General features: G+C 36.2%; 1 protein-coding gene across 1 annotated transcript in view; it reads right to left on the reverse strand.

The window, feature by feature from the left end:
* Positions 1–12,480, reverse strand: part of LOC141386800 (uncharacterized) — a 67,713-nt gene extending 55,233 nt beyond the window's left edge. The window contains exon 1 of the mRNA XM_073955711.1: positions 12,223–12,480. Coding sequence (XP_073811812.1) covers positions 12,223–12,318 — 96 coding nt within the window. The 5' untranslated portion in view covers positions 12,319–12,480. The remainder of the gene's footprint in view (positions 1–12,222) is intronic.
* Positions 12,481–13,260: the final 780 nt, after the last annotated feature.

Below are 13,260 nucleotides of genomic sequence, written 5' to 3' on the forward strand. Positions count from 1 at the left end.
ACCAAATTACAAGAGGGTGCAGATTTGGTGCTTGGTTTCGCAAATGAAGATTACAGAAAAGTTTAACGTCGTCAGCAAACATTAATACTTTAGAAAAACATATCACAGATGGATGGTCATTTATGGCTTTCTTGAGGAACACCAGAGTGAACAGTAATGTTTCTTGAAATAATATCATTGTAAGATACCTCTCGAGAGCGATGCTGCAAATAAGAAGAAATCCATAAATCTAACTCAGATCTGAGTTTTTATAAGTTTTCCAAAACATTCTGCACACTGTGTAGATTGCTTCTTATATATTTTTTATTTTTATTTATTTATTTATGAATTCCTGCACAACAAGATTAACATCTTATAATTTAAAGTGCAGGACTACAATTACAAAACATATCCATCTTAATTTAATATAAAAGTTTAACTTTAAAATAATTAAATGGTTACAATTGCAAAGTTTTAAAATAATTATCTTATCAATTGTGGATGGAAAGAATAGCAAAATTACATACATATATAATTTTATTTTAAAGATTCCTGTTTCACAAAATACATATAAAGTTTTTTCTTAAAAATATACACATTGCTGACAGTTTGTAGGTCATAAGGTAGTGTGTTCCAGAGACGTACGGTTCCGATAAAAAAATGCCAATCCGATACTTTGCTTCGGCGTTTGAGAGTATTTATCCTCTTTCCACGTTTAGATCTTGAAAATTTTAGTCTATTAAACAGATATGGTGGTTTCCGCTTGTAAATAATATGCAAATACAAAATAGCTTTAGTATGTAGAAAAGAGTTAAAACTAATTCCATAAAGAAGGCGCGAGTATTCGGAAATGTGCTGGGTTCTGCTCCGTCCAAAAACATAACGAGTAATACTATTAAAGCATATATTGAGTTTTTGCCTACTATCGGAATCACAATTGCTATAAAGTTCACAGCCATATATAAGACCAGGTACTAGAAATGTTTTAGCCAATAAAATTGCATGCGATACTATTTCAATTTTTTGCTTGTTCACAAATATATTTATGTTTTCGGATTGAAGTGTTATTTTCTTCTGTATAATGAGACATTTGGATTTAGTAGGGTTCAAAAGAAGACCATTTGCACTAGCCCACTTACAAACTCTGTCGAGATCAACGTTTAATTTATGAATGGATCTATCTAAATCGTTTAAGTTGGTGCTTAAGAAGATTTGCACGTCATCGGCGTACAAATGCACATTACTGTGAATCAGCTGTTTGGGTAGATCATTTGCATAAATACTAAAAAGTAGAGGTCCAATAATTGATCCTTGTGGGACACCCCTACATACAGGCAAAGGTTTGTATATGGAGTTTTGGGCGTACACTGATTGTGAGCGGTTGGACAAGTAAGACTTAATAAGATTTGTCGATGTGTTGGAAAAATTGAAAAATCGCCGGAGCTTTAGATAAAGCTGATCGTGATCGACTGTGTCAAACGCTTTTGAATGGTCTAAAAGGACGAGAAAGCATGCCTTTTTCTCGTCAATATCAGTCCTCAGTGATTCAGATACTTCCAATAACGCGCTTATGCAGCTATGATCTGCTCGGAATCCCGACTGCACTGCAGATAACATCGAGTTCCGGTGAAGGTATTCTGACATTTGAATGTGAATTAGTTTCTCGAAGATTTTCGATAAATAGGGTAGAATTGCAATGGGACGGTACTCAGAGTTTGATTTTGGAACAGGAAGGATTTTTGCGTGTTTCCAATGTGTTGGAAAAGTGCTCGAGGTCAAAATGCTGTTGAAGAGAAATGTGAGGTAGGGTAAAAGTCGCGGCAGTAGAATGCGAATGAATTTTGGATCAATACCGTCAGAACCGATGGCATTAGACTTAACCTTTATAAAACTTCTAACGACTTCATCATGGGTGACGCATCGAAACTCAAAATCCCCTTCGTTGGATTCGTCTCCGCTAGTTACAGCATTGTCGTAAAATGAAGGACTTGCCGGAATGAATGGTGTATTAATGAATGTGTTGTTAAGCTCATCCGCATTGTCCTGTTTAGATACGGCAGCTCTAGGCTTACCAACGCCAATTTCATTAATGACTCTCCACCTGCTTTTGGTGTCTACTGCTTGATTGAATTTAGTTGTGTAATATTCAGTTTTAGCGAGATTTATAAGTTTGTTAACTCTACTTCTGGCTGAACGAAATTCGTCATGGAGTTCGAGTGTTTTGTAACGTTTCCACCGGTTATACGCTCTATCTTTATCGGCAATATACGTTTTGATATCTGAGTTAAACCAAGGCTTATTAGTACCATCGACACGTTTTGTTTTTATAGGGACAGTCTCATTATAAAGAAAAAGAATATTTTGCTGGATGAAATCTGACTGTTGGTCAACCGAGTTTAAATTGTAAATTTCATTCCAGTTAATGTACAGCCATTTCTCTTCCAAGGCAATGTAGTCCAATCTATTATAATTGCGAAATGAATAGGTTTGTACAGGCTGTGGTACATTGAAGTTATAAGTAAGGAAAATAAGGTCATGTTTGGAAAAACAAGACGCAGAGATCTGGTCGTATAAAAGAATATTTTTCTGATTGTTTACAAAGAATAGGTCCAAGAGTGTGTTTGTGGTTGGGGAGAAGTGAGTGGGTAAGGTATTATTCACAGTATGTAGTCCTAACGACAGCATATTGTCAGACAGAGTGGAATCTACGAGTATGTTAGAATTGAAGTCACCGGTTATTACTACTTCGTGATAGCCCAACGTTACTACTTCAAGAATGTCATGAAGTTTAGCAAGATCGATATTATTGTTTGGTCTATATATACAACCGATTAACATTTTACTATTGTTCGATTTAACTTCAATGAATACATGCTCAATTTCATCGCCTACTATGGATCTGGTGTGGAATCTAGCATTAATGTTGTTTTTGGTTAAAATTGCAACACCCCCGCCACGTTGCTCTCTATCCGATCGAAATATAGAATATCCCTTTAGATTCACTAAGGAGTCAGGAATAGAAGAACTGAGCCAGGTTTCCGATTCGCACACTATATCAATTCCCGAGTTTTCGAAGAGATATTTGAATTCGTCAATCTTATTCATAAGACTCTGCGAATTAATATGGCAGATTTTTAACCCTTTTCTTTGCTTAGCAATGATTCTAACTAAGTTATTAGTGACGTCTGTGAAATTATTGTGTAATCTACGCGATTGCATCATAATTACATTTTCTTGAGATAAAGCAGTCAGCATTGTGTATAATTAAGAATATGAATAAACAAATTGTTCTCCTTGTGTTGGAAACTAAAGAGATATGATTGATTTTAGGGTAAGTTGGAATTGAGATATGCAAAAGTGAGCAATAAAAGTTAACTAAAAAACAAGTAAGAAAAGTCTATAGTCGGACGGAGCCGACCATGGGATACCCTATACCACTATCCCTGGACAATCGCTCTCCACGGAACTTCTTTTCAATGATTGTGAAAATTTAATTATCAAATATCAGAGATGTAATGTATAATACTTATGACCAAAACCAAAAAGTTATCTAGCATGACAAAGACATTTTTGTAGCAGGAAAGGAACATTTTGTTCACACAAACTAAAATGTAATGAAACCCACTTATGTAGTACTACTACTTCCGTTGTTTAACCGCTACGTTGTTGAAATTTTTACCAATTTCACACAAAAGTTTCAGTCCATATAACCCGCTAAGTATTATCTGATCTTCACGTTGGTTTGTACGCTTCTTCTTTATCATAAACTCAAACTTTGTTTAAAATTTTGCGGGTTATTATTTTGACCTACAGAGCCGCTACAAAATTGGTTAAAATTTTGTTTTTGGTGCATTTCATCCCCTGAACATTTCACGATCATCACCAAAAACTAATCATCAAATCAAATTTGTTATTGAAGTTCAAATTGCCTTAAGCTTGTTTAAAATTTTTAATGGACGGACACACACCGCTAAATTGCTTTATCTCGTCGAGATATGAATTTTGGCATACCAAATAAGGGGTCTAGGATGAATATTTCGTGATGTTACATAAACTATTGGAGAGACAATATGTAGCATGGTATAAAAATGTGGTTCTCTACACAGAACCCAATATATGTTAGGCAGTAGGCCCGTTATCTAGTAAACACTCTATTGCAATTTACATCAGAGGAAAAGTCAGTAGTTTTTTTCCATGTGTATGCTACTTTGCGAAATATATATGTCCTCAAGGAATTAAAATATCGACCAAAAAAAAATTTTTATATTTTTCATACAAAAGTAATGGTCCATTTCACCCGCTAAAGAATATCAGATCATCATTCAAAATTGTAGGCATCTTTTGCGACCTATACTCTTACCCGGTGCAAAATTTCGTGACTATTTATGTATAATTGGGACTTCTAGCGAGTTTATTATTACACTACAAACATATAACGGGATATATTAGGCTGTAACTCTGTTATCTGATCATGCACACCAACCTAATTGGCATCAATTTAAAGGTCAAGCGTTCCACTTACAAGTATATCTCACTTGTCCGGAATGTCACTTCCAGGAATTAAGATATAAGCTGTATATTAAAATTTTTCACAATTTTCACACAAAAGTTTTGGTCCATTTAACCCTCTAAATATTATCCGATCGCCATCTCAAATTGCAAGCTTCTCCTTTGTGATATACTCTTACCTTATTTAAAATTACGTGTTTATCGGACTATTATTGAGACCTACAGAGCCGCTACAAAATTGGATAAATATTATGTTTTTGGTCCATTTTACCCGCTTAATATTTCACGATCATCACCAATAAGAATAGGGATCTATTCTGATCTGAACCCGACCTCCATACAAAATTTCGTGACGATCGGTCCATAATTGCGGCCTGGAGCGTGTTTACAATTTATAATGGACAGACGGACGGACGGACGGACGGACGGACTGACGGACGGACACACATCTCAAAATCGCTTTATCTGGTCGAGATATGAAAAATGGTATACCACATTGGGGGTCTCCGACGAATATTTCGCGGTGTTACATGAATTTTTACCAAAACAAACTTATAATACCCTTTTCCACATTGTGGTATAGGGTATAATTAAAATAGATAAAAAATAAGGACAATATTAAATGAAATAAGAGTATAATGTAGATAATGTTATGGAAACAACATGATAGTGGTGAGGTTTTACTTTTGATTCTGCGGGAACTTGGATTGTAGATTTCCTGATTCGCGAAATTGATCAATGATTGTTGGATGATAAACACATACCGGATCATTACTGTTGAGCGCTTTGATATAAACGAGGCCTCGAAACGTATATGCTGATTTTATCAATCCTTTTTTCTTCAGCTGTACTGCGTCTTGAAGAAGTAAATAATTTGAGTTCGAGATATTTTCATTAATGTAATATTGAGCAGCGGATGAGTAGCCGATTGAATTCAGATACATCTTGTTGTCGTTGGCCTTTTTAAAACTGGATACAGACTTTAGGAAAAAGTTTTTATCATATGGCGACATGAATTTCACTATGACTACCCCATCCGGCGAATTAATGTTTTTAGTATTATTTTTATTCTGTAGACGATGAATATATTTAGTGCAGGGAGTGTTGATGTTCATGTTCATATACCGGTGATATTTTCCAGTATTTTTTGAAATGGGAATAAAAAATCTAAATATAGTTGTAGTTTTTTGCGGAATGTCCAATAGGCACAGTGGATGCGCCCAACGACAAAAATCAAAAAATTCATGTCATCGTTTTAAAAATTTAAAGATGCAAATCGCTTCAAAACATTCCAAGTTTTTCTAAACTCAACTCACTTTTCCATTTTTCGCGGTTCTTAAGGAGAAAAAGCCTCACAAACATGACTAATTTTGAAGAAAAAAGTATTTAAAAATGATAAAAAATAGTTACACTCTAAGCGAATTTATGAAACAAAGGACTATTATTAACGCCTTAGCTTAAGTTGATTCATTTAGTAAATTGTCTAAGCTTAATTTTTCTAGTTATGAAAATTACTCTAAATTGCAAGGTTTGCCAAATATTTTGGTTATAATATTGGTCAAAATGTTATTTAATATAGATGTATGGATTTCCTTACACTTTTAGTTACTTTCCAAAAAATCGCAAGAATGGCCACTAGTACAAATATTGTAGCCTAGCGCCTGTAGATTTCAAAACTGTATAGACATTTTGCAGAAATTTGCGGTTTTTAGTTGCTGAATTCATATTTTTTGAACTTTTTAAATTTTTTTATTGTCCTTTCCTACATTTATGTTCAATATAATGTTTTTGTACTATTAGAGATTTCTATTGTCATGGTAACTTAGAGCCGCATTGAAAACTCGTGAAAGAAAAAGACGTTTTGGGCATATTCACATTAACAAAAAATTATTCTTTTTTGGGACACCCTAATGTTGGGCCAGGCCAAAAAGTGGAGATTTTCCCTGCACTGAGAACTAAAAATACATTATTACAGGTAATTCTGCAGAAAAAGGTGATTAAAGCTTATAAAGTACCGAAAAGGATGGTAACCCTATATGGAGGCTGTAGTCAAAAGTGGACCGATATAAAATTTCTTTATGGGGTGGTGTTCTGAACTCTGAGTTCATTATTAAAACCTATTCGGTTAGAATATTTGGTTGACATCTGCCCAAATAAATCGATATATAAATCATATGGGGAGTATACCAAATCATGGACCAATACTGACAATTTTTCGTGAGGATGCTTACTATGCAATAATATTTCCTGGTACCGGATTACAGCAAATTTGGTTGAACAATGTCTCGGTAACAGTAAAATACTTAAATTCAAGATGATTCGTTACATGGGAACCACGCGAAATCTTAAACGTAGGACTGCAATATTTTTGTTAGAGCGTGTTAGGGCCACGATGGCCCATTGAAAAAAATTTCAGTTCGATATATTATATAGAAGTATTTTTGTCACACATTCCCATGTATGTAAGTGCCAACACTGTGATATAGGAACATTTATCCCAGTAATAAAAGTGGGTAACGATAATATTACTAAATCAGACAGGATGAAATACTTAGGTATTTGGTTTGATTTCTGCGGATTAATTTACCTGTCCAAAGCTAAAAACTATACTATGGATATCAACGTCTCTTTGGAAAAAATTACGAAGTGCAAAGTATCGGAAATTCGTAAGTAATATTTTCGTTAGTATGACTGCGTCCATAAAGAATCAGTATACAGGAGAGTGGGCAGTTAAATAAATGCAGCGTGTTGTATAGTACCAATTCACATACAGGACATGTGTTGGGTATAGTGCCATCAATTAGTGTCCAATACTAATTGTGGTGGTTATATTGTGTGGATCTTGCCCGTTCTTCTATTGCGAAGGATGGGGGTGGTCTCCGAGTATGGTATTCACAATGTACATATCTTTGTTCTGCCTGTACAACTGCATCAGTGTGAATGCTTTATAAGCCTGTCTGATAGACCCGTTGATCTAGAAGTTCTCGCTTGTTCCTTTGGACCATTCTATCTCTCTCTCTCCAGATTATGAAGATGTCGCCTGACGTGCCTAGTTGGAAGAAGCCTGCACATTAGATTGTGGCAGCGATGCTCACTGCGGTAACACCCATGTAGGTACTGCATCGAAAACATCTTGTTGTGCTGATGCACCGGTAAAATCTTCGTCTCTTTTCGAACTATCTATCGGACGTTTTGGGTTAGTTATATGTCGGAGTCAAGATACCATCCACAAATATATTCAGGGGTAAACTTATTTCAGCCGTTCATGTGATGAACAGTGTGACATTTGGATTTAGCCGGGTATATTTTCCTATTCCTCAGATGTCTGGGACTGTGCGATAACACGGCCTCTTCTGGTTAAGACCTCGACCGATAATGCGGTTGCATTTTCAGTAATTCATTTTGATGTAAAACAACTGGGAAAGACCTTTTCAGCATGGGGAACAGTAGTGCCTCTAGAATCTTCACTACTGGCGACTGAAGGGAAATCGGCCTATACGATTCGCCTCTGCAAGTATCCATGCCTAACTTCAGAAGGTGGACGACTCTGGCAACTTGCTGGTTTCTGCTTCTTTATGGTTGACTAACGACAAATTGAGCACAGTTGTCCCGGATCCCGGATCATATAGTTGCTTAAGTACGACTATTGAGATGTCGTGTGGATCCAACGCTTTGGATAAAATCTGCGTTAAATCGCACGTCAAAAATTGTATTGGTACCTCCTCGGCTGAGAGGGCTCCTATACGGCGTAGCACACTAATCTACGCCCTGTCACTTTCGGGGTGTTCTATAATCATCATTATATCAGGAGTGATTTAAATTTTGCTCTCAATTTTCTCAATTCTGTACCAATGTTGCAGTGCTTAAGGTGGTCTAGCCACGTTTTCCGCTTGCGGGAACTGTTGTCTAAATTGTCTCAAGTGGTGATTGGTAAATTGTCTGAAATCTTACCAATCATATTTTCAGTGGTTCGGAAAAGTACGGCGTTAAGAGGCGTAAGAATGGCGAAATGATGGGTTGCCAGGGCACGTCATTTATCAGGCCAGGTGCCACAATGGTATGGCGAGCAGGGGCAATCCATTCTTATCCTAGTAGGAACGTCTTCGTTCACCGTGTAAAATGCGGAGCTATCAATTTGTGCAAGTGCTCCATCTCCACTTCTTATACGCACCTTCTGCGTACCATTAAAACGTTGTAAGCCACAGGTGACGGTGACCTTTGTTTCCTGGATCGCGGCTACCATAATGTTTCGCCGACTAATAAATTCAACAATTTCGCCGATTTTGTTGCGGAGATCGTTGGAAATGAATTGCAGGAACAATGCGTTGCCGGGACGGCGAACAAAAATATGCGGCGTTAAATTCCCCTTTTGTTGTTGTTGGGGTGCCTGCGGGGATGTCTTGTATTCCGATGACGACAATGAATCCGGTGACGAGTTGTTTGATGAAGCTTTATACGACCAAGATTGACTAAATACCAAATTTATGCCAAATTGAGGCCACAACCTTCAAAATACCGAAAATTGGGATGTACCGTTCTACACGCAGAGAAAAAATATTTTTCGCTTTTGTTGGAACAAAAATATATGTTTTGGTTCCAAAAATGTATTTGTTTTGTTCAAACATTGTAATCCAAATCCAAAAATACCATCTTTTGCTCCAAACATAGAAAACAAAAACAACTTTCGAATTTCCGCAATATTGTTAAAATCGTTAACAATACCGATTGTAGGAACTATCATAATCTAATTTTGTTTACAAAAAGTATTGTCAATACAGAAAACCAGCCCAGAAATTTTTGATTTGAGTGCATATACTTCTCATATACACTTTTCGCATAACTTGGATATAAATGTCGCGTATAATATTGCAATCATTGATGAACACAATACATGGTTTGCTGCATTGGCTGACAACAAAGCCAAACAAAAAGCCACAAGAACCCACCACAACATAAGGAATAGTTAAACACCATAACAAACATGAAAAGGAAAGAAGAATGAAACAAAACAGAAACAAATAAAAACCAGTAAGGAAAGGATCAAAGTCGGGCGGGGCCGACTATATGATACCCTACACCACTGTGAATATGTAAAATATAAATCGGAGCTATATCCAAATCTAAACCGATTTTGATATAATTTGGCACATTTATTTCCAGACCGAATTCAGTCACACATTCCAAATATCATTGAAATCCGACTTATATAGCGTGTTTGGAGCAGGAAATACGCGAAATCGGCCGAAAATATATATGGGCGCTATATCCAAATCTGAACCGATTTCGATATAATTTGGCACATTTATTTCTAGACTGAATTCAGTCACACATTCCAAATTTCATCGAAATCGGAAATATATAGCGTGTTTGGTACAGAAAATACGTGAAATCGGCCGAAAATATATATGGGAGCTATGTCCAAATCTGAACCGATTTCTATATAATTTGGCACACTTATTTCTATACCAAATTCAGTCAAACATTCCAAATTTCTTTAAAATCGGACGTATATAGCGTGATTGGTACATCGCATACGTGAAATCGGGCGAACATATATATGGGAGCTATATCCAAATCTGAACCGATTTCGATATAATTTGGCACATTTATTTTTAGACCAAATTCAGTCACACATTCCAAATTTCATCGAAATCGGACATATATAGCGTGTGTGTTACAGAAAATACGTGAAATCGGCCGAAAATATATATGGGGGCTATACCAAAACTTGGACCGATATAGCCCATCTTCGAACTTGATCTTCCGACGGCTAAAAAAATGGTATTCCCCAATTTTCAGCGAAATCGGTCAACAAATGCGACCTGTATGTTGCGAACGGACGGACGGACGGACGGACGGACGGACGGACATGCATAAATCGACTCAGAAAGTGATTCTATGTATATCCCTAGAAGGAACTATGGGTCTATCTCGCTTCCTTTTGTATGTTACATACAAATGCACTAACACATAATACCCCTTACCACATAGTGGTGTAGGGTATAACAAGAGTCTCACAAGTACATACACACAAAAACAAAGGTAAAGGCAGCATGTCATACAAACACACCACAACTCACCAAAATTGTTTTTTCAACACGGCATCGAATAGCGAGAGAAGAGAAACAAATTTTCGAAGAAAAGAGAGAAATATTGTTTAGTTGACACAAACTATTTTTGGATTTACAATACTACATGAGGAATCCAACAATATGTTAACAATACATATTTTGCTCTTGGAATATTGTTGGATCAAACATATTTTTTTCTCTGCGTGTATGGGGGTTTTATGAAGGACCTATACTGACGAATTTAAAGGGGAAAGTTGAATACCCAAAATGAAGACTAAATACCAAATTTCAGCCATTTCGGAGGAATATTGAGGCCACAACCTTCAAAATACCGAAAATCCGGAGGTACCGTTCTATGGGGGCTATATGAAGGCGTGAACCCACACCGACAAATTTCATATGGAAAGTTGTATACCCCAAGTGAAGACTAAATACCAAATTTCAGCCATTTCGGAGGGATATTGAGTCCACAACATTCAAAATATCGAAAATCGGGAGGTACTGTTCTATGGGGGCTATATTAAGGCGTGGACCTGTAGACAAAATACCAAATTTCAGCCATGTCGGAACAATATTGAGGCAACAACCTTCAAAATACCGAAAATCAGGAGGTACCGTTCTATGGGTACTTTATAAAGGCGTGGGCCTATACAGACAAATTTCATATGGAAAGTTTTATACCTCAAATGAAGACTAAATACCAAATTTCAGCCATTTCGGAGGAATATTGAGGCTAAAACCTTCAAAATACCGGAAATCTGGAGTTACCGTTCTATGGGGGCTATATGAAGGCGTGGGCCTATACCGATAAAATTCTGGGGAAAAGTTTTATACCCCAAACGAAGACTAAGTACTCAATTTCAGCCATTTCGATGTGATAATGATGCTAAATCCTTAAAAATACCGAAAATCGGGTGGTAACGTTTTATGGGGGCTATGGGTGCCACCGTGGTGCAATGGTATGCACACCCGCCTTGCACACATAAGGTCGTGGGTTCTACCGTTTGCGGTAGAATTAAGCATGCCGTTTTCAATTTGACAACAAGGTGTTGTCAACGGCTCCGAGAATTGACAACGTATCGTGGTCAAAGTGACCAATCTTGTGGTCGAAATATTAAAAATTAAATACGCCTGTGATCACGTTGACACCTTTACTAGTGATACCATACAGTGCTGATTTTGAATCAACTTTTTCCCCCTCCCTCTCCCTTCAGATTTGGAAAGGGCTCCCATATATATGTATGTTCGCCCGATTTGTGGTGTGCACCAAACGCGTAAATTAAATTCAATATTGTTGGAATTAATGGAATGTCACCGAATTTGGACTAGAAATAAGTGTGCCAAATAATACTGAAATCGGTTCAGATTTGGATATAGCTCTCATATGTATATATATTTGCCCGATTTGTGGTATTTGGTGCACCAAATACAAATTCGGTTTATTTTTCACTTATATTTTAGGCCGATTTCATCTATTTGACGCACTAAACACAAAATTATATAGATATTTTAAAGAAATTTTGGAAAATTTAACGCAAATTGGTCTAGAAAAAATTATATTGAAATTGGTTTTACAGTATTTTGGTTTTACAGTATTTTTTCTTTATGAATTTGAAAACGTTTACGGGAACACATAAAATGTTTTCATTATTTCAACTCCTACCTTTGTACTATGAACATGATGTGAAGATGAAACTTCTGAAGATGTTGGTGGAGGAAGATTATAGCCTGGATTCTCAAAACCATGAAAATCAATCATATTTAAAGTATTTTCTTAAATTACGTTTGTTTAACAATTCATGACTCTCTGTTATGTACAACTTTAAGGAACTGACTACACTGATATAAAGTTCTTGCGAAACTGCATCAATTTTAACAATAATCCACAAACAAATTTTGGAAGTAAAATAAATATGAATGCATCTATGTATGTAAGTCATTTAAATATTATTCATTCGTTGGATTTGACAGAATGATAAGGGAGAAAATAATTCTCGTGCATGAAACCATTATCAAAACGAAACAATACTCACGCAAAATTGTCAAATACTGACTGAATGACTGTAATGAAATGTAAGGTATATCAGTTGAAATTACCGATTCGAAGCGGTTACAAGCAGCATCACAATAAAATACATTAGGGTGGATACAGTTTTTTAAACGTGTTATAAGTCATGTAAAACTTGGAGAGACATACATGGGTTAAAATCGTGAAATGACTGGGGTCGAAAACGGCAAAGTGTGAAAATGGGTTTAAAGAAATGGTTAGGTCAAATTCCCGTTTATTGAGAATTTTATGTTTTAGTTTTTCAATCTCGAAAATTAATTTGCAAGCCGATGCACTCATAAGTTTAGCAAATATAGCGATTATAAAACAATAGGCCCCCGAAGTTCGTTTACAAATATATAACATTTTGTGACCATGGAACATTCCTGAACATTTTCTGATAATTGCATGAAATTAAGTTCAGTAGTTTTGGAAAAATAATATATTGAAAAGAGTGGGCGTGGTCATCAGTATTCAAGATACATATAACATATCTAAAAAAGTCCGGTATTTTGGGTCCAAATATGTACCTAGGGTACACACAACCCCATTGCCTCCCAAAATGTATGCTGAAACCGATACAATCAAAAGTTTGGCTTAGACATTAGCGTTTAAAAGAAAGGCGTGAGGAAGTTAACCTACCTCCTCGGAAAT

The sequence above is a fragment of the Musca autumnalis genome, unplaced genomic scaffold (genome assembly GCF_047663935.1).
Source record: "Musca autumnalis isolate F117 unplaced genomic scaffold, ASM4766393v1 scaffold_5, whole genome shotgun sequence".
Lineage (NCBI taxonomy): Eukaryota > Metazoa > Arthropoda > Insecta > Diptera > Muscidae > Musca > Musca autumnalis.